Source organism: Thamnophis elegans, chromosome Z, assembly GCF_009769535.1.
Source record: "Thamnophis elegans isolate rThaEle1 chromosome Z, rThaEle1.pri, whole genome shotgun sequence".
Lineage (NCBI taxonomy): Eukaryota > Metazoa > Chordata > Lepidosauria > Squamata > Colubridae > Thamnophis > Thamnophis elegans.
In genome coordinates, this window is record NC_045558.1 from 31,014,122 (window position 1) to 31,037,318 (window position 23,197).

At 35.6% G+C, this 23,197-nt stretch overlaps 1 protein-coding gene across 1 annotated transcript in view; it reads right to left on the reverse strand.

Moving 5' to 3' along the window:
- The window catches only part of CALCR (calcitonin receptor), a 65,038-nt gene that overhangs the window by 20,890 nt on the left and 20,951 nt on the right, over positions 1-23,197 (reverse strand). Inside the window, exons 4-9 of the mRNA XM_032237980.1 lie at positions 21,725-21,837; positions 20,248-20,339; positions 18,623-18,749; positions 2,698-2,851; positions 1,694-1,754; positions 1,515-1,581 (exon numbers count right to left, since the gene is read on the reverse strand). Coding sequence (XP_032093871.1) covers positions 1,515-1,581; positions 1,694-1,754; positions 2,698-2,851; positions 18,623-18,749; positions 20,248-20,339; positions 21,725-21,837 — 614 coding nt within the window. The remainder of the gene's footprint in view (positions 1-1,514; positions 1,582-1,693; positions 1,755-2,697; positions 2,852-18,622; positions 18,750-20,247; positions 20,340-21,724; positions 21,838-23,197) is intronic.

The following is a 23,197-nucleotide window of genomic DNA, read 5'->3' on the forward strand; positions in this document are numbered from 1 at the left end:
ATGCATGGGGGCTGGATGTGTGTGTGCATGCACGGGAGCAGTTAGATCGCACATGCATACATGGGGGGAAGGGAGCATGGAGAGTGTGGTGTACTCCCTCCCCCGCAGCCCATTTTTGATCCCAGGAGGCTGCAGGGAGACCTACTAGGCCAAAAATGAGGTACTGGGGGGTCATTCATGGATGCATGTGTGGGATGGAAAAGGGGAGCCTGTGGGGTCAGGCACTGGGGTCGGTGTGTGTGAGTTGTGAGCTCATTGCATTATGGGTGTGGCATGTGATGGCATGCGATAACAAAAAGGTTAGCCATCACAGACCTAGAATAATTCCTTACTTGGTTGCAATCCCAACATGCCAACAAAAGAGTGAACAGAAGATACAGGGCTGAACTGCGTGCTCCGCTTTGTTGCCTGCACTCCTAAATCTGTCTCAGACTATTAGTAAAGATAAACTCATTATGAATCAAAGCACCCTACTCTCTCCCTCAATGTCTTTAACCGCATAATCAATGCATTTTTGTAATAGCAAAAGTAGTGTGAAACCTAGATAATAAAGAAGGTTTGAAGACAGCTTTTCTTTTCTCCCCCATAGTAGTAATTAGGCCTTTTAAAAAAAAAATGATATATTTTATTTCCCAGAGTGATATAATATGGAAGATACATGTACCAAACCATATTGGTATTTCTGATATTTTGGAGGGAATGATTACAGTAAATCTTGATTTGATTGAAATTTTTGGGAAACCAAGAATCAGGGATGGTGTTCCCTTTCAAAGAGTAAAATGTAGTAGGATATTATGCACAGCAGTTGGTTATGACAATCTGTTACACTGAAAATATTTATGCAGTGTTTCTATTAGAAATTAATGAACTGTATGCAACAAGTATACAGTATTAATTGGTTTTTTTCTATGACTTTAATCTTTGCTATGTTTGTCATAACTATCATCAGAATATAAGCTTTTATCAGATGCTCCACATATCTGCAGGCATTATAAAAATTTGTTCACCTATTAATTCCTGTATCTTTTTTCCTAAGTAGCTGTATATAATGGTTGAGATCTCTTAAGAACCCAAATATATAGCACTTACCCTATTACTTCAGATTAAAGATTAAACCAGCATTTGCATCAGACAGTGGTCAATCCAACACATGCACCTTCTGCATTTGCTAGGACTTTTTTTTAACCAAATAAATACATATTATACCAAGCAGATTCCAGCTACTTGGTGTACTCAGAAAAATGCCCACTCATTTCAAGTTCAAAACATTGGATTATGGTGCTATGTTATTGATAGATTTAGCATCCAATTTACTTCTCTACCCATGAAGACAGAAATCTGCTTCAAGTCAAAATAATGGTTCAGAAGTCCTAAGGACACAAGGAACCATGGAATTGGGTGATTATCCTGAATACTGTGATAAAACAGGGGACAAAACATCTCAATAAGAACAATGAAGTGTAACAGAATTAGTTAGTGCTGAACTCACAATAAGCAGCAAATAATATTCTTACCAATAAAGCTGCCATAACAGGCCCATGAACAATGTACAGCAAATATGTGTCAACGCTAATCCAACAGCTGGAAGAAAATAAATAAATTAAACAATGAAATTATATATATATATTCATAATGTTAATATATATATTAACAGATCCTAATTAAGCTGTATATAAAGTAGCACAATACTCACTTATCATTGAAATATCTGGCTCTGGCCACAGCGTGAATTGATGCTGGCACTAAAGGAAAACCTAGAATAATAAATCATATATATATATATATCAGATTTCATATTATTTTGGATTCAATTATGGGCATGTATATATCTGTATGGGTATGTCTTAGAGACACAATACTCTTCTTAGTCCAAACAGTTATTTTTACAATGTATTTTGCTTTAACAAATTTTAATTTAACCAATCATTGTTAAACTATATGTGAAAGAATAAAAATGGACCAAACAACATTTTATATGATAAAAGTTCTGATTTGACTGAGATACATTTCTTGAAATAAATGTGAACTATAAAATTCACCTTGACTTGACTCAAGAGCAGGAGCAGATCACGTTGAGGCAACCTTAAAAACTGCTATCCTGATTGTATGGATTTCCACCATCCCTCTACACATCTTAAAAGAACTAAAGGTCACCTCCAGAAGTGTATCTTCAAAAAAAAGAGCAATTGTGCAGTCTGGCAGTGTTTCTTGACCACCAGCTCTCTCTCAGCTTTTAAACGTGAGATGAGCACAGTGAACAACAATGGCTAATGTATTAAGTGTGATGTTCTTCAATCACTCAAAACAAAGGTCAAGAAATCCTAAGGTCAGTCATATTACTTTGACATCTGAAGCCAAAACCTCCACTAAACTCTCCCTGATGGGAAAAGTAATATAATAATTAAATTAACCATTTGTTATATCCTGTCTGTCATTTGAGAGGATATAAACACAAATCCCAAAGTCATCCAACTGACTTTAATGTGTCTGTCTGTCTAGTGTTAGCATCTTAGCCATCCTACTGTTCCAATCTGCCATATTGGTTCTCATTCATGTTCTACACATTTTTTTTTCATAACAGCTTATAGGAGCTTTCTTTTTCTGTGGATTCCATATTTGCATGAGTCAAAGTGCTAATTATTTTAAAAACTCAGGGACAAAAGAAATATTTCAACAACTGGGTGGAAGACCACATACCCCAGCCCAGGAAGTAATACCAATGCAAGCGCTGTTCTTCAGCAAATACTGCCACCACAATCAGTGTATGAAGATATATTCCTTCACAAAGCATCCAGAAGTAGTTACAGCCCATTGTATATTGGTGAAAAAATTGAAGCACTTTGCAGCTTATCTGTCAGAGAAAAGCAGCACACATATGCAAAACAGATAACAATGTATATAAATGAAAAAGGAAACATCATAATAGACTTTCAGAAGTTTTTCCTGCTATTAAATCAATCTGTGCCCTACTTCAGCATCTTCCAATGACTGAATTTCTAATGTATCAGGTGTACTGACTAAAGGTCTCTCCTATATTAGGGCTTTGTGGAAGAAACCAACATGTCAAACACTAAAATAAACAATCCATATTTCAGATATTTTTGCCTGTGATACAGGACAAATACATGCAAAATTCAGTAAACTCAAGAGCTACACTGCCTGAATTCTTCACTAATCCACAGTAACCTGGTTTTCTTAAAACTTTTTTTCTCTTATAATAAGCATTAGGTGGTGCTATATAGCTAGAATGATTTTGAAAACAAATCATTTTTTAAAAGTTTGCTGGCTACTGAAACTTAGTTTTATGAAGAGCAGAGGTGGCATAGTGGTTAGAGTGCAGTACTGCAGGCTACTTTAGCTGACTGCTAGCTGCAGTTCAGCAGTTGGGTGAAATGAGATTGTTGAAGGCAATAGGCTGACTCTACAAACCGCTTAGAGAGGGCTGTAAAAGCACTATGAAGCAATATATAAATCTAAGTGCTATTGCTATTCATGAAACCACAGATTTCAGTATCAAGAATATGGGCAATAACAGAAATAATAGAAATGTCCATGTGGTATCTGTTGGGTATTGAACTAGGACCAAGGAATCCCAGGTTCTAATCCACTTCAGCAACAGAACCCCACTATGTGACTTAGAGCCTGTCATTGTCTCTTAATCCAACATCACTAGATATGTATTGTGTAGAGAAAAGTTGATGTACTGAGTGCTACATACATTGGAGGAAAAGCACAATGTAAATTTAAAACTTCAATACGTGTTAACATAAAAAGAAAGGATTTTCCTGAAGTCTCCTGGCAAAATACATCCATAACAAATAGTCAGACAATATGTTCACCTCTTGCAATCAAATTGGTCTTGGAATTCCTTAAAATGTCTTAAAATGTCACAACTTGTTCATCTCAGGCTAGGGAAGGCTGAGAATGGTTTAGATACAGCAGTTCTAAAACAGTTTGCATACAAGGGAAATGCTTTATTGCTAGAGAAGCTTTTAGAATAACCTTTTCTATGAGACAACACACTAATATTTACTGCACTCTCATTTATATAGGAAATTAAGGCTTTTCCTCAAAATAACACTTGACTCAATATGACTACATACCAGGGGTGGATTTCAACCGGTTCGCGGCGGTCCCCGCGAACCGGTTGGTCGGCGAACCCGGAAGTAAGTAACTTCCGGGAACGGCGAAGGGCCCACCCACCTGCCCACGTTCCTTACCCGGTTTTGACGGGTTCTGCACTTCCACGCATGCGCAGGACGCATACAGCGCCTGCGTGATCCTCCAGGAGCGGCTGGAGCATCGCACAGATGCTAGTACGCATGTGTGCGCTGCGCGCGTGCACGAGGATGCCGCCGGCCCCGTTCCAACTGAACCGGTTGGAACGGGGCGAGAAACCCACCCCTGCTACATACTTGTAGTAAATTAAATAAACACATTATACTTCATATACCTCTGTATCATTAATACATTGTTTATAAAACCACTACTTTAAAGAACTGGATTTACATTCATAATCATTTTTACATCCTTTCTAAAAAAAATGCAGTAATAAAATGCTGTCTATGTAGTATGAAGGAAAGTCCAATTTAAAAAAAAAACAATCCTGGGCATGGTGGGACAAAACACTAACATTTTTTTCTCAAGAATAAATATTTGCAGACGGGATGGAACTCATCAGGAATCAGTTTTCAGACCTATTTTCTATTCTGAAACTGAGTGGTGTGACATTCACAAAGGACACATTTTCATTATTTGTTATTCTCAAAGTTATTGTGAGACAGGTTTCCATATCTTGATTTAATTTTCTTTTTGGTGGATAATAGGAATATTTTTGAGTGAATGCATTGGTTTTCTGCTGACTAGGCCAGCAGGATTTAAGTCCATGCTGGCATTACATTATATTTAACTCTTAAATCAGAGTTGAAAAACTGGCTTTTTTAACTTAATTTAATTTAAGTCTGTAGGTTTGGCTTCCTACATTAGATTAAGCACTTGCCATGTATATAAAAAAGTCTATAAAAATTACTGGCTTCATTTCTTTGCAGAAAAAGAAAAGATGATGATCTCTTTTGAAATCCTCTGCTTTTCCTGAGGTTGCTAAGATTTGCTCCATGTAGTTTTGGTAGTCAAATGATGGGTGGATATTTGCAGCACATAATGAATAAGAATGTTCAATGATAGCAGATGCACATTGTTTGGTTATTCTTGTATGGATTATCCTATCTACCCACAATCTTTTTTTAAAAAATGGGTATATTCACTAAGACTCCTAGTTTGTCTTTGTCAGACATGTCAGGAATTGTAAGTCAATAACAAAACGTGTCTGAATTAACAGTGTCAAGCTTCACCCAGCTGGGCAAGATCAAGGATGCAAGAACACATAGATATCAATCTGATGTTTTAATACTAGCTCTGGAGATAATCAGCAATTGTGGAATATCCCTAACATATAGTAGATTAAATAAGGCATAATCTCTCTGAATGACTGAAATGCTTCTTCCAAGTTTTCTTTCCATTTGGAATAAATTGCCACTTATCTAAATAAACCATTAAATCACTCACTTGCTACCTTGTGGTTATTGAGGTCCACATTTCTTTCCTAAAATCCCATAATCTTCCACAAAAGAAGCATCTCTGTGTTCCTTATGCACTGGTTGATACGATCATTAATACACTATTTTCCCCTAAACACTTTTGTAAAATATCAGTAGTTCTATTAGTTTCACTGTATGCTAAATAAGCTACTCTGTGGGCATTGGAGGTAACCTTTTTCTGTTTATATTGATCCTCATGGCTTGTAGAATATTTCAGTGATTGATCGGCAGTGTTCGTACATAATGCTTTCTGGTCATGATGGAATGTTGTTTAATCAGAGCATGCCTATATCTAAAAAATCACCAATAAACAATTTCTGGCTTTCAGAGTTTTGTTATTTTGTGGACATTTTATTAAAGTGTCCTAAAGAACAGTTAAAAGATGTTCTAACTAGACCTTGGCATATGTCTGTAAATTTTATGTGATTATCTAAAAGTGTGCTGCTGCATTTTGTAGGTATATTGATCAGAGTACATTGGTGTCCGCATCAAATCACCAAAATCTTGCATGTATCTTTTCTTCTATGCACTATTCTGTTTTAAAAGAAAAGACATATAAAAAACAGCTTCACTTTGGACTCTAAATTAGTTCCTGCTGGCATATACAGGTAAACTCATTTTCTACAGTGACTATATTTGCAATCACAATGTTGATGAAAAAGTAACTTTGGGACCAATTTACAATCTTCTCAGGTCTTTAAAGCAAAGGAAAGCTGAGGTATGATTGTAACAGGGGTGGGTTTCTTGCCCCGTTCCAACTGGTTCGGTTGGAACGGGGCCGGCGGCGTCCTCGTGTACGCGCGTGGCGCACGCATGCATACTAGCGTCTGTGCGATGCTCCAGCTGCTCCTGGAGGATCGCGCAGGTGCTGTATGCATCCTGCGCATGTGTGGAAGCGCAGAACTCGTCAAAACCGGGTAAGGAGCGCAGGCAGGCGGGTGGGCCAGTCGCCATTCCCGGAAGTTACTTACTTCCGGGTTCGCCGACCAACCGGTTCGCAGGGACCGCCACGAACCGGTTGAAACCCACCCCTGGATTGTAAGTACAACAGCAGTTTCATTTAGCAACCACTTTGCTTAGCAACCAAATTGCTGCTCTGAATTATGATCATTGAAGGAGGACAACCTGTAGGATGTTTTTAATAAAGAAACAGAAAGACTACTAATGCTGTATGAAGCATATACATGGCCAAACTAATTTTAGGAAACTATGAAGCATAGCAATAGGAAAGAATGCATGAGCTAAGATAACATGAGTAGGTTCACATACTGTGTTAAACCATAACACAGCTCATTTGGCTCCAGCTGGACTGTGGTGTGAACCATTGTAGTTGCTAAATTATAGCAATAGCAATAGCAGTTAGACTTATATACCGCTTAATAGGGCTTTCAGCCCTCTCTAAGCGGTTTACAGAGTCAGCATATCGCCCCCACAGTCTGGGTCCTCATTTCACCCACCTCGGAAGGATGGAAGGCTGACTCAACCTTGAGCCGGTGAGATTAGAACCGCTGAACTGCAGATAACAGTCAGCTGAAGTGGCCTGCAGTATTGCACCCTAACCACTGCGCCACCTCGGCTCATGATTTGCAATAGCTATAACACTCAAACTTACATACTACTCCAGAGTGCTTTTACAGCCCTCTCTAAACAGTTTACAATGTCAGCATATTGCTCCCAACAATCTGTGTCCTCATTTTACTGACTTCAGAAGCATGGAAGTCTGAATCAGCCATGAGCCAGTCAGGATTGAACTCCAAGATGTGGGAAGAGTTTACCTGCAATACCACATTCTAATCACTGTGCCATCAAGGCTCCTGATTTACATGTTGCATAAGTGGACTAATTATTGTATTATAAATTATAATTAAGCAAGCCATTGTTTTGTAATGGTGTACAAGCTCAGTTTGTGTCTGTGTTAGTTTGGTATTTTTTAATATGAAAGGCAGAGTTAGCTGTTTATAGCTTTAACAGCTTTAATGAACTACTTTAAAATTATACATGACCAATGGAAAAATAGGGTAATTTCATTAATTTGGATAAAACTGTTCCTTCTGTACCCTCTTAAGAACAATATCTTGACCACAGAAACATGACAGAGAGAATAAACTGAATGCATAGGAGAAAGAATACTATTGATCTGCTTATAGCATATTGAGCACATGAGAAGGCATAGAAAAAGATGCTAACAAAGTATTGTTAACAAACGTGTATCTTCCATATAAGAATAAGTTACCACAATATTGAAAAAAATGACTTAACAGTGGTCCTCACACTTACAACCATTGCTGCATGCTCATAGTCACAAGATCAAAATTTGGGCACTTGGCAACCAGCACATATTTATGTGGTTGCAGAGTCCATGTTCATGTGACCTTTCCAGTTGGTATTTACTGTATAAGACGCACCCAGATTTTCACCCTCTTTTTTGGGAGGAAAAGGTGGGTCTTATATGCTGAAGAATACAGTATGTCTACATTGGTCAAATATCACTCACTGAACTTTGTTTTTATATTCTGACCTGCCAAAATAACTACATCTAAATAGAGGTGTATTGTAACTGAATTCTCTAATAAAGTTTTCAATTAAACTGTTCAATTAAATGTTGAAAATATGGAAACCAATTGTCTTGTAATGTCAGGGCTTTTAACTTAAATGATTAACTTCCACTATTTATTCAGATGTTTTCCTTATATTACTCAACATGATCTTTCTCATAGTAACGTCCAAATGTATTAAAGCTTCAGGTTCCAGACTTCCAATCTATGAAGTGAATGATTGGTTACAGAAAGATGCCTTAAGATTATAACCTCTACTTCTGAAATTTCACTTTAATCATTCTGTCAAGCTATAGTACGGATTACCATGGATTTCTTTGATAAATCAAAATTATTGCATTCAAACCATGAATCATATTTAATGGCTTAAGCAAGCTGAATTCATATAATAACAACACATAAAACAAACTGCATTATAGATTATAATATTAAGTAAACTGAGTATGATGTATTTGGCTTCCTGATTTAATGTCTGGTGTATATTTCTGGTTGAATTTGATATATCTCTTCTAATGACTTCCATGTGTAAGCCTCTTATATCAAGTTTTTAAGATTTTTTTTTAGGATTTTGTATCAATATGATAGATTTCTGCAGTACCTATTTTTATTAAATTTCACATAATACAACATTTCCTAAACATAACCAGTTTTCTGTGCTCAGACAGAAGTGCTTAATCTCTGTTGAGTTCTGATTTAAATTCAGCAACTAACGTCTGATTTCATTCACATGCATCCAGTTTAATTTATGGCTTTTGGAGAAAGTTAGTTTCTTGAGGTATAATAGGTCTGGGAAAGCTTTTAGACAAGGCAAAGGAATGTTTTTGGTTAGTGCTAAAGTTTCATCTCATCAACTTGATAACATAGTAGGAAAGGCTAGCATGAGGAGCTCAGTCCCAGCACTATATCAAAATGAACAGCATTAAAGAAATATTATTCAAAATGCAAGAGAGGTTTGTCTTCACTTGAAAACATTTGTAGCATTTTATCTGTTTATACAGAAATGGATCAAAATTATATTAGTTAAATTGCCTGGACTATGTTCATATTTCAGCTTCTTTCATTCAATCAAAATATGCACAGAAGTCTCTCTTTGACTGCAGTAGCAAAATGCAGAAGCATTCAAAGCCCTTCCCAGCTTTCTCACTGATATAGCCTTGAATTATCAAGAGACCATATCTTCTACTAAGAGCAGAAAAAACAAGAAAAGAACAATGAAAACAGTTTTGGAATAAAAGCAAATATGTGATTGGTTCCAGTGGATGGTAATGCTTTATTGGCTGGAAAAGAGCTCTTCATGGTTGTTGGCTGTTGTTGATTCTGACATCTGTTATTACAATCATCTAGATGCTTCTGAAAATATGTTGGCTGTTTCACATACTCCCATGTAAATCAGACTTAATACAAACTCAGTACTGAAAAAGCACTGGAATTTAGGTTACTTCATCATGTTTTGCTTCATTAAGAAAGCTCTAAACAAAGCTCTTTGAACAGTTAATCTCTAACACATACAGTATATCTCATAACTATATTTTTGGAAAAACAGACATACTCTTTTGTACATTCTCACTTCAATCAGAATAGAGCTGGAAGGGACTTTGGAGGTCTTCTTTGGAGGACTACTGTAACACGCTCTACATGGGGCTGCACCTGAAAAGTGTTCGGAGACTACAACTGGTCCAGAATGCAGCCGTGCGAGCGATATTGGGTGTACCGAGATACACCCATGTTACACCTATCCTCCGCGAGCTGCACTGGCTTCCTATCGGTCTCCAAACGCGCTTCAAGGTGCTAGTTATTACCTTTAAAGCCCTACATGGCCTAGGACCCAGATATCTACGAGACCGTCTTCTGCCGCATACCTCCCAACGGCTGATAAGATCACACAGGATGGGCCTTCTCCAGGTGCCGTTGACCAGACAATGTCGTCTGGTGGCTCCTCGGGGGAGGGCCTTCTCTGTAGCTGCTCCGACCCTATGGAACGATCTACCCCCAGAGATCCGGACCCTTCCCACTCTGTCGGCCTTCCGAAAGGCTACTAAAACCTGGCTATTCCGGCAGGCCTGGGGCTGTTGACCTCATGAATGAGGTCCAGCCCCGCCTAGATTGAGTGCATGAAGTGATTTTTTAATCTGTTTTTCTTTTCTCTATTTTTTAATTTTTATCCTTTTAGTGATGTATTTCTGTAAGCCGCCTGGAGTCCTTTGGGATTGGGCAGCATATAAATTTATTAAATTTGAATTTGAATTCTTCTAGTCCAAACCCTTGCTCCAATGATGAAGTACCTACAATTTCTGAAGGCAACCATCAAATTTTATTTTGTTTTCACCCAAGTAAATGTATTCAGTGAATTGCCTTATATTGCATTGAAAATCACGGGACCTAAATGTTTAGGTTTTTGTGGTTATTGCCCAAACTATCAAGCCATAACTCTACTTCACATTTCAAGCAAAATAACTTGATGCCAGATTTGAAAGTAGCAATAAGTCAAGCTAGATATGAGATCCATTCCTTTAATTGCAAGTATGCCCTGACCCTAATGAGTTGAGACTGAAGTAATGAGGTATGGACAGCTAATGTATAAACAAACAAAAGAATTCTAATTCTTATTAGCATCCATTCTTCGTAGATAACTTCTGCCAACTTTTTCAAAATGAGTTACAATTTTTTGAAAATGGAGTTCTTATAGTCCCAAACAAAATAGAAATGGCACTTATGTACAATATAAACACATTGTAGCTATAATTAAAGTTTGGGAGTAACAGACTGATTTTTGCAATGATGTAAGCAGAACAAGGATTTTACACTGAATTAGTTCCAGCACTACTGAATGAATCATATGTATTTTTCCTAATCTGATGTCATCTAGATACGTTGGACTTCAACATTCGCATTTTCTAACAAAAATCAACAATGGTGTCCCAAAACATCTGAAAAAAGACTCAGTTGGAGAAATCTATAAGGCTATAAGGAGAAGGCTATTATCCAAAAAATAATTATGTTGAGAAGTGTCTAATTAAATTTTTTATATGTACTAAAATATCAGAATTCAGAAAAAAAATGCTGATTGCCACAGGTAATCCAGTATAACTAGGCAACTTGCACGATGAAGCAACATAGAAGAAAACAGTTATTCAACAAAAATCAATTTATAGAACTACTTATTGTTCTATTTCAATAGATAAACAGTGGGTGGCATATTATATCTCCAGCATCTCTCAGTATTGATCATGCTAGCTAGGACTTCTGGGAACTGAGATTAACAACTGCTAGGAGACTATGTTGTGGATTTAAAAAAATAGATATGGAAGTATTGGGATTCTATAAAAATGATTGCATGAGGAAAGAATAAAAGCAAAAGATTTTATAATAGCAATAGAGAAATTTCAAAATTATTTCAATCTATAGATTGAAGATCTATAGATACTGGATCAGGGATTTAAAAAGTATATCTAGGTTTAATATCCAAACAGTGAGATACGAAAGCAAAGCAGGTCTTTCTGTTGCTGGGTCAAATGGCATAATCTTGGAAACATATGTCATTTTCTGAGTGACCATAATTTAACACAGCTGTTCCGGAATGATGCCACATGGTCCAGCAAGGCAGCAGCTTGCTTTGCTTTCCTACAAGAGTTCTACTGCAGAACGTTGTGAAAGGCTGTGGAATGCTCTGGAACGTATGGTTCAGAGGTGGGTTGGTCCCAGTTTGGCCCAGCTCAGCTGAACTGGTAGTGGCAGTGGGAGGCTCCGCCCACCTGCCTAGACACTTCGGTGCATGTGCAGAAGCATTGCGCGCGAGAGAAAGAACACAAGTGAACCGGTAGTAAAACTGTTACAAACCCACCATTGGCGTGGTTACATAACAAACCACTGCATTGCTGGGCTGCATGGTGTCATCTTTTAAGCAACCACTACAATCAATGCAGCCACTTGAAAAATGATGGCTACTTCTAGTTACATGGTCCAGCAATGTCACAATCTGCTCTCTTTCCCTAACCAGAACTCTGGAGCACCAGAACTCTTTGAAAAGTAAGTGAAGAGGAGATGGGTCTCAGTGGTGTGGGAGGTAGGTCCAAGATCTGCAGGGACATAGTAGAGTGGAGTGAAGGAATATAGGTGAGTTGGGCTCCTGGTAGTTGGTCATATGGGCAAATGATCATGAGGGATATTACAGTGGCTATAATTTTGGAAACATGTTTAAAGTAGCTTTTCAGGGGTCCCCCACAACTTAAATGATCACTAAACAAGAAGTCATAAGTGAGGATTATTTGTATAGTTTTTATATCTTTTCCTTCACTTTTATTAATTGCATTAACTTTTTTTTAAAAAAATAGGCTTTTATAATTTTTAAAGTTTTAGGAAACGGAAAAGAAAGGATAGTTTTGAAATTGCCCTGAATATTGTTATTCACATCTGTTAACCCATTTACATTGCAAACCTATTCAATAAGGAAAAAAGTAATAAATAAACTATCTGCCATTGGAATGAAATAGCGTAAGAGCGTGTTGGTTGGAAGTATTTGAATCAATTGCATTCTCAGAGTTCACTAGAGTCCCCAGCTGCTTTAGGAAGTGACCTGAATTTCCTAAATGCTGATGCAGAAAGCAAATAAAATAAAATAAAATACTGGGAGAGAAAACACATGGAAGCAGAAGAGAGAAAACATTTTTTTTATAGGGAGGAAACACAACAAATAAACAGAAGATGAACATTGTGGAGCAACACACTTCTTCCAATAGATAACCCACCAAAAGAGACAGATAAATAGTGGTGGGATTTATTTTTTATTACCAGTTCTATGTGTGTGGCTTTGTGGGCGTGGCTTTGTGGGTGTAGTAGAGGGAGGATACTGCAAAATCCCCATTCCCTCCCGATCAGCTGGGACTCGGGGGGCGGAGAATAGACCAGTCAGGGCCTATTCTCAGGGCCAGTCAGAGGTGATATTTACTGGTTCTCTGAATTGCTCCAGAACTGGTCAGAACCTGCTGAGTACCACCTCTGCAGATAAACCTTTGCCAATTTGGATGGCTAGAATATTTCTATGTTCATGTCTTCTTGGTTAGTGGGACAGTAGAAAATTGACTGTGTAGTCAGAAGAGAGACATAGTAGTAGTGTCCACAAAGAACCTTTTCCCCTTGATATGTTACTTCTTAATTGCACAAATTATAGGAGAATGGTAAAGCCAGCAGCCTAAGCCTGGAACATCTATTCTAAGATCTGGGAATCTACCAACTCTTTCAGCTACTTATGTTGATTAGGCCTTAAATTGCAGCTAAACTAAACAACTGCAGTTAGTTGGATGTGCAACCTGAAGATCCTTATTTCAGGGCCTGATATTCAAGCCCATGATTAACAAATAACTTCATGAATGCCTTACAATTCTAGTCACTTTGAAAAAAACCAATGGTTCTGCGGATGTAATATAATTACAGAAAATTTGCTACATCTCTTTTAACATCAAAAATAGCTTGAGGGTCTACTTCAGGTTCTGCTGACAAAATTGAAGATATTAAGATACTTTGTTGGACCATGCAATTTATATAAAACAAAGCTGCATACAGCTTGGAGCAATTAAATTTTCGTGGCTTCACAGATCACAACCTTTAGATTCCAACTTAAATTCCAAAGTATCCATAGTTTCAAATAAATAACCTTTTGCCCTCAATTAAGCATCTTTAGCTTTAAGTCAGTTTTATGTGAGAACATAACATATTGCTGGTAATACGCCTATGTATTTTCAAATACATTTCAGTCTTTTTCTAATAGAAAATGGATAGACAAGATTTCTTAAAGTTGTTGATTAAATTTGCTTTTTTCATATAAAGTCCCTCTTTCCTAGTTTTTGAAACATTATCAATAATATACAACTATAGTGTGACATTTATACAACCTCAATGAAAACATTTTTTCTCATTCAGGCAAAAAAGAGCATTGATCTTATTAGTCTTTTTCCCACTGCAGCTCACATGTATTCCTCTATGAGAATTATAATCTTTTCCATCTGTTGTTGACCAGTAACTTAAATTCACAGCCTGGTGCTATTGATCTTACAAAATGATAGGTTTGCAAAGGAAAACTGATATAATCACAAATAGCAAGTAATATTAGATGGGCTAATAGTATTAGATGGGCTAGTAGTGACATATGCTAGCCAAACAAGGCCAAGAGAAATGAAATTTTGATCTGTGCCATAGGTTTACCATCACACATCTAGTCTAAAACCTTGCCATTCCATGGAAATTTCTAACCCCAAAACAATCTGTCAGTAATGTACAAATGGTTATAATAAATTCATAAAAAATAGTACAAGCAACTACTCAATGTGTTCTCTATATTTTTCCAAGCAGTGCATTCTGGCAATTGCATTTCAATGGAAAAATATGAATTATGTCAAGGGTCTAATGAAATATTAGGGGCGATGTGGTGGCTGAATGATTAAAATGCTGGGCTTCTCAGCTCAAAAGCCAGCAGCCGAGTTTTGAAACTCAAGCGCCATGCGGTGGGGTGATCTCCCATCCTTGCCCCAGCTTCTGCTAATCTAGCAGTTTGAAAGCATGTAAATTAAGTCAATAAATAGGTACCAGTGGGAAGATAACAGTATAATGTGCCACATGACTGCAAAAATACCTTCAGATAGTACTGGCTCAATGGTCTTGAAACCGAAATGTGTTCAGAAGCTCCAGAGATGGTGTTGGAGTCCTTCTGTTGAGTCCTGAACTGCCAGATGTTTGGAAGACTTCAGCATGGAATTAGTTCAATTCTCTGTCTACAGAGTGACTAGAAGATATGTATCTTTGGGCTTAGACTGAGTTAAGAACTGGATCCAGTCAAGCCAAGGAAGCGTGTCTAAACACTTCAAACTCAGTCTCTGGGCTAATAGGCAGAAGTTATAACCCATACATGGAGTCTCCAAGCACTGCACAGGAGAAAGGCCGGGAGCAAAGAAGGATTACCCTAGAAAAGTAATTAAGTTTCCCATATAAAATAATATAAACAGCAAAGGGATACTTATGCATACTTATCTGACTCTTGACAGATGTTGTCACAACAAAAATCTTTCAAAGCTGGTTGTTTGGTATTCTGTACTAACAGATCAGTTCTGACTTAATTTATGTGGGAGGCTATGATTTAAAACTATAATTGTAGTGGTTGCATCCCACCATACTCTCCTCCTCCTCCTCCTCCTCCTCCTCCTCCTCCTCCTCCTCCTCCTCCTCCTCCTCCTCCTCCTCCTCCTCCATCATTATTTTCCTTGTCTCTCTGCTTTTATAAAAACCAGATATGAAAGTGAAAAGAGATGTACCACCTGATGTCCCAAAACTTTCTGTGAACCCTAACAGTCTTCAGTTAGAAGAATCTTGAACCTATTACCAAATTGCAATTGTTAATGTAACATAAATGTAAGATATTAAATATATGACTTAATAAACAAAATCAGTTTTAGTTTTTAGTCCAATCATATCACTATGTATACCATGACCTCCAGCATTCCATTCAAAGGCCTTATTTTAATCCAGAAAAAAATATAAAGGTAGATAATTTGGGTGAGACTCAATGAGGTGATTATAAATTGAGTTCTCTCCTGCAGAGGCCATAAATCTTTACAAAGGATTTTGCTGGCTCAGTGCGTGTTAACATCCAGCCTACTTATTTGGGGGTTCTGTATGCATCATCAAGAGCCTGATGTTTTTTAGAATTCACCAATTACATACCTATAATTCACAGAAGTTAATACGGTATTACTTCACAGTGTACCAAACACAAAGAGAAGGGAAATGAGTCACATGTACTGACCACAGAAGTATATAAAATGAAAAGAAACAGAACTGAAAAGTAGAACTTAGAGTAACAGGTAAAAAACTAAAACAGCTAATTGATATTAGGTTAATTTTGAAAGATAGTAGATAATTTAAATATTAATATTTTATCAGATTTTTAAACTACTTTAAATAAATTAAAAAGTTAATGCTATTATTTCTACTTTTGGGAAAGTTTACATTTCGATTAGGTTAATTTATAAATCATGCATCTTTATCCCCCCAACTCCTAAGTTTCTAAACATACATACAGTAAATGTCACAAAGACATTTCAGAAATCTGCACAAAACCTCTGCTAACAAAAGCATCATTTTATATTCATTCTATTTGCCCGTTTCAATACACAACATTTTAGATGATCATAAAAATTATTTCTGAACAAAAGTATACAGAAATTCTGTTCTGTTATCACTTATGCCAACTGGGTATCATTTTAACAGATTATTTAAATTCAATAAAGATTTACCCAAACTAGAATGTAATTTAATTCTGAATGGATAAATCAAATGAACCAAATGATATTGTATATTTAATCTATTGTTCATCATTATTTGCAACCCACCTCTAAACAAAATCCAACTGAAAATAGCATTAGTTGGAGTCAGTTTAATCTGTTTAATCTGTTAAGACTTAATGATGATATTCTACCTTTCATTGGAGAAAGTCTGAATATGTCTATGTCACGATGAATATATTTACTTGATACTTTTCAGGAGATAATAGGCGATGCATCTTAGTCCTATAAAAGAAGGTTTCTTGAAGTCTATCTAAATTATTCATATGCTTGAAATGCCTGTACAGATAATACCCTTCGGAAACTACAAATATCTTTAGGATATTCAGCTTTAGTGCTGACTCTTCAGTTTTAGTGATGAAAAAAGATAGATAATCCAAATCTGTTTAATAATACAAACTAAAAGCAGATCAGGCTTAGTTTTCTAGCTTTATTTTTCATAGGTTTTTACTGTCCCATATACAACTCTACTGGACATGATTATGCATACACTCACAGTGACATTTGTGAGGGAATATCAAGAAAAAGAAAACAAAATAACAAAAATTTAACCCTAAATTTTGCTTGAAAAATGGGAATGTTTATCTTTGGGGCAAAAAGCTTCAGTGTATATTTTTGTTATTGAATTACTATCATTCGAAAGTCATTTCCCCCCCCCCCCCCATAAATCATACAGTGACTCTTCTTTATGTTTTTCTCATTTGGTAATCATTCTCAGATATTTATATAACTTTTTTCTGACTTGAATTATTGTAAGCTATTAATTATACTTTTACCTCCATTGATTAAGAATGTTTACATTTAATTTCTATCATAAATTTCCATGTAAATATAAATGCATTAATTACCTTTTCCATGCTGCTTTCTTTAAATATTAATTGAAAAGAAGAGCATCTCAAATAATGACAGAAATTTGCAAAAAAGGGGGGCTCCTAAATGGGATACTATAGAGCCGGGGCAGGTGGGTGGGAATACCCATGATTTCCGGTATTGGTTTGGGTGAACCGGTCCAAACTGGTAGAATACCACCTCTGTAGTATAGTCCTGGATTTTGAGTTTAAGAATTAGCTAGTTCTTATGTAAAAAACTCCTCAATTTGGCATCCCTCCAGACATAAAATAGGCATTTCATATTATATATCACCTACAACTTTTAACTAAAGATGCTAAGATTTGAACTTGGATCCATGTTGCTACATTTAATATCATACAGCAGGTAAGATTATAAAGTTCTAGATTGAGTATTTGACCTATTGATGCTATTTTCGCACAAAAGCTTCAAGTAATTGAATAGTCAAATGATATTTGAGACAACTATTTCACTGTTAGCAATCATACTAAATCATTTTTTTTAAAAAAAAATGGCTTCTTAATCAGTCTTGTAGATAAAATAAATAATGGCTTCTTCTACTAATTCTGAGTTTCTTTACTATCTTTTCCTTGCTCTTACATTGTATTTATATAGATTACTTAGAGGCTTTAATGAAGATCAAAGCAGAGTAAGGTTGAAAACCTAACTTTTCCAGTGCATTGTGTCCTGAAGCCACTTACCTTTTCATTATAACAGATAGAAACACATTCCATCATAAAGTTGTATATAATTTTAAGCCAAGAATCCTGGCTTAATAAGTAATCATCTAACATGTTGCTGCATGCTAGTACTCTGAATTTCTCCTCTGACCAGTTATGCAAAGAAGGAAGGAAATAGCTTTGTTGTGTCCAAATTAAAAGATTATGAGTACTGTGTTCAAGCAGGTCAACAAGTGAAAATCAATTCTGAATTAGATATGGAGGGTAATAAATCATAATTCTAAACATGGACTTAACATAAATCTAAGCAAAGAGTGAAGTAGGAATATGGATTTCATGCAATAGTGTATTACACATCCACGGTATGGTTTGCTAAGCCAAAATTACTGGTCTGCTATTATAAAAGTTTAAAATTTCTAGCCAGTATCAGGATTTAATTGGGATGAAATAAACTTGATTTAACACTTTTTAAAAATATTCTTCCAACACTGCATTATCAAAATAGATGACAACTTTTTTTTTTACGTCCCGTGGTAATAAGGCAGGAAGGTCTTTTAACTTTCAATGTTTTAAGTTCAGTTGTTCAAGATGACGTATAACAAAATACTTACTGGATCTTTTTTGACCAGCTCTTGGTCAGGCACTATTGCAATGAGGTGGGCAAGTGTAAACACAGAGTTAAGAACATATGAACAAAAGAGATTCTTATGCAGTGTTATCCTTTGACAGCTGAGGCTCCTGAAAAACATGCACCACAAATATAGTACAAATTAGAAATTATTAGAGCTGATTTTGAGGTTGCTTTTATAACAAGAACATGTTGGCAATTCTTTCTTAAATATGCAATCTGACACAGGCAGTCGGAAAAAAATACGGCTGGCAGTGAAGCCATGGGAAAGAAATTCCCCCCTCTTACAACTGCTTACATGCTACATGCTTTCCCAATCACAGTTAGGGGACTTCTAATGTACATGATCAAGTGGCAGAAAAATTAACAAAATTACTTTGAGAATAAAATATATGTCTAATACATTTAATTTATTTTATGTAATAAATAAATATAAAAACATCCCACATATAGACAGATTCTTTGGAGCTATATTAAAATTAAAAATGCTTTCAGAAAGAGTTATCAGCTGAGTAAGAAATTTTGATCTGGAATTTTCTGATGTTAGGGATATTTAATTTCATTCCTTGCATGGTTGTGATTTCTTCTTGTTTCCCACAACTCTAAGACATTTTTTCTGCTTTATTAAAGTGAACTGAATCACGAAAATTACTATGCCATTTTTTCCTCTAGAATTATTCACAAATAAAATACTAAACCTACTGAACAATTTTGAAACAGTCAACAGTAATCTGAATAGTAAAATAACGTTTCCATTTATTGAATCAAGGTTATATAACTATATATTGAATATCATATGCCACTAAGGTATTCACATACCTAACATGGTTAGTTCTTTCTAGATTTCTTTATAGTTAGCTTATATAATTGATATTGCCACAAAACTTGGAATGGGAACCTTTATCAGATCATCATCTACCTCCTCCACCCCAAAATTGCAGTATCACTGAAATACCAAGAATGGATTCAGAAATTCTGCGAGCATTTAATAATCTTGCATAATATGTTGGTGATCTATTAAAATAATGTCGGATCTTGCAATTTGAGTGATATTTCATGAGTTTTGGATAATTTGAGGAGATGCATATGCTAGAGTGATAGTCCATAGTAGCTCCAGCAATGTGAAAATGTTACCAACCTCTTTTAACCTTTTAATTTTCTTTATACATATAGAAATTCTTCCCATTGAGTTCATGTCCATTTTATGTAGAAGAATCATAAACTCCATCCCTACCTTTACGGATGATGTACAACCACTTTGTTTGCAATCATCTACATTTCCCAAAATGCTATGGGAGGCCCTAACTTAAAGTTTACCACATTCGATTATGTCAAATCATTATTTGTATTCTATTTTTGTACACACACTCTTTAGTTACAGAGGAACATTTAGAATCTGCATTATGTCTTAAGCAAGTACATATGACTCCAAGAAGACATGGCACTTCCATTATAGAGAACTGGCGGACATAGCACATAGATAAAAATCACTTGTAAGCCAATGTGGCCAGTAAGCAAACGGGTGAACTATATGAGGCAAAGAAGTACTTCTATAACTCTTGCACATAGTGCAGCAAGAGAAAATAAATACTTGAAGGATGTACTCACTTGAAATAAAAGAAAATTCCCAAGGAAATCAGCAGGGAAACCATAGACAATACATGTCCTGCTATAGTCATGTAATAAACTATGAAAATCATCTGAAATTTAAAAGAAAAAATGAATAAGAAATGAAGATAGTTTAGAAATCATTGTGAGATACAAATAGTAGTAACAACGATCCCAGAACTTTAAAATATCTTTTACTTCACTTTAGATACATGGAACTAACTCTAAAAATGAATTAAATTGTGTTCATATTTATAAAGTACACATTATAAATGGTACTATTTTATATATGCACACATATATTCACATAGATATATAATTAATGTCCTTTGTTCATTTGCCTACCTAGATATTCTTGGTCTGTTCTATTTGGTTTCTTGATTTTATAATCTCTGTTCCTAGTGCTGCTATAAGCTGCCCAAACATAGTCCATCTGTTCAAAATCATATCAAAGTAATCTGTGTTCTGCTCTACATTATTTCTCCTTTATTTCTCCCCTCCCTGCATTTAGAGTTAATTATGGTAAGATTTTCTCTTGTGAACTATTTTCTTAATAGGTATTATGACAATCTTCTGCAATTGGCCATATAAAAGTCAACTCCATAAAGATTTACATTAAATCTTGAGAATTATTTCTTATAACAAAAGGTCATAGAGAGTCCTCAGCATTTTACAAAGTATATATCTTATATAAATCTAATCAAGCTTTTTCCAGATTACAATGTAATAAGTAAGGCATGGTTCAGTTTAAATGTAACATGCAAAAAATGGCTTAATATTTTTTTAAAAATGGAAATTCAAATCCAGGTCACCTTAAAAAAAAAGAATACAAGTAAAGATGTAAAATATACCCACCCATTTTCATAACATATACAAACTTATCTCTTCATATTGTATATATAATGCTTTCAGATATCTAATTGAGATGAAAGTCAGGAATCATTCTGATTGTACCCATCAGCCATGTAAAGGGAATTGCTAAGACATTTTCACCAGTCTTTAAAATCTCACACGGATTATAATGCCACCATTTTTGTCTTCATTAAAGCCAAGTCAATAGTGAAGGCCAGTGAAAGTTTGACATTTTATCAATTTTTTAGTGGGGAGGAATACATATGTTCATTTCTCTCTACCCAAATGGGTTCAGCATCTTGGCAAAACTTCTTTCCTTGCTATCAAAGACAATAATAGAGAAAAGAGAGAGAGAAAATTTCCTTGGGAATTTACAGTTCATAATATATAAATTCATTCAATTTTAAACAATAGGCACCCAGGATAAAGAACTATAGGCCTTGCTGTTACATTAGGAGTTTTAGTATAAAACCTGTGAGTTGGACATTGATTTATGTGGCATAATTGAACATGGCTGAAATGCAGACAAATCTTTTTACACTGCATCCATGATTAATATGAAAAAATCACAGATGGATAAAAGTTAGGAATTATCAGAAATTTTTCTAAAATGTAAACAACTTACCTTACGCTTTTCATTTGTAAAAGAATTGCAGCGTTTATAGTTGGACCAGGTCCGATTGGTTTCTGGATGCCGAAACCATGTTCCTGTCTTATCACAATATTTTGTTGCTATTTCTGTGAATTAACAATTCAGTAGATGTAATTCATTTGAAAAGCTTGTGCCCATATATTAAATCATATTACTTTTCATACATTAATTAAGTATGGCTGGAATTAAAGAAAAATCATTCATCACAACAGTGAGACAAATTGTGATAATTTGCCATTTCATTTTGTAAAAATAGCAAATCATTAAAAAGAAAGTAGCATTAACTGCTTTCTGTAACATATTTTGCTCACTGTAAGCCTCAGTGACAGAATCAGTATAATTAAAATACGTGTGGTAAATTATTTGTAGCCTACTTGTATTTAATGCATTAGAATGGTATAACTTTTTACACTTTAATTTTGATTTCCTCTTAGTTGAACATTATTTTCTCATTTTAGTGGAGCCATTCCCTAAATGAATTAAGGATGGTCCCATAGGCAAGTAAATTTGAAGAATTTCAGGAATAATATTTTGCCTTAAATATGAACTGACCAAATAACTGTTTTATTCTTTAACAATTAAAAAAAATGCCATCTGATTGTTGGCCAGAGTAGCTGCCTCACCATTTCTCATAATTACAGATGTCCGATTGATGGAGTAATGCCACTATTGCTACATTTTTATAAATAAGCCCTCCCCAGATAATAAGCCTTATCAGGCTTTTGAGCGCATGTGCTAAAATAAGCCTTCCCCATAAAATAAGTCCTCCCCAAAAATACTACAACACAGCAGCAGCCATGAGGTGACCACGTTTACTGCCTCCTGCACCTCAAAAATAAGAAGACCTCCCCGAAAATAAGGTCAAGTGCTAATTTTGGGAAACATGATATTACAAAGTACTTAACTCTATAAGGTACTGTTTATAGCCTTATGTACTACTCACTAAAACATACTTAGTCCTATAAGGTAAACCAGACAAGGAAATGAATGTCACATAGAACTAGAACTACTATTCAGTTACTGTGGTGTACAACAACAGAATCTTGCAAGTCTGAATGTCCTTTGAGTGAATTAGGTAGCTCTGAGACATTTACTCAATTTAATTTCTTGGCATGGACTCAAGCTGCACTTCTCTGATGTTGAATTGTTAGTAGATCTTCCTCCTGTCCTTTAAGGCTATTCCCTATTCCCTCTACAGCTGCATACTTACACATTTGCCAGGCTTCACAACAACAGAGCCTTCTACTAACATAAATCCTACTTTGATTAATTATATTCATATAATAGCTAACATACTTGCTGAACATGATGAAATTTTATTGTCTCACAAATGGCTGCCCATATATCAAGTACATAACAGTAAAGATTGATTACAGTGTTGGGACTATTTAGACAGAAAATCCCATAAACAGTTTTTCCCAAGAAGCGAAACTTCAACTACAATAA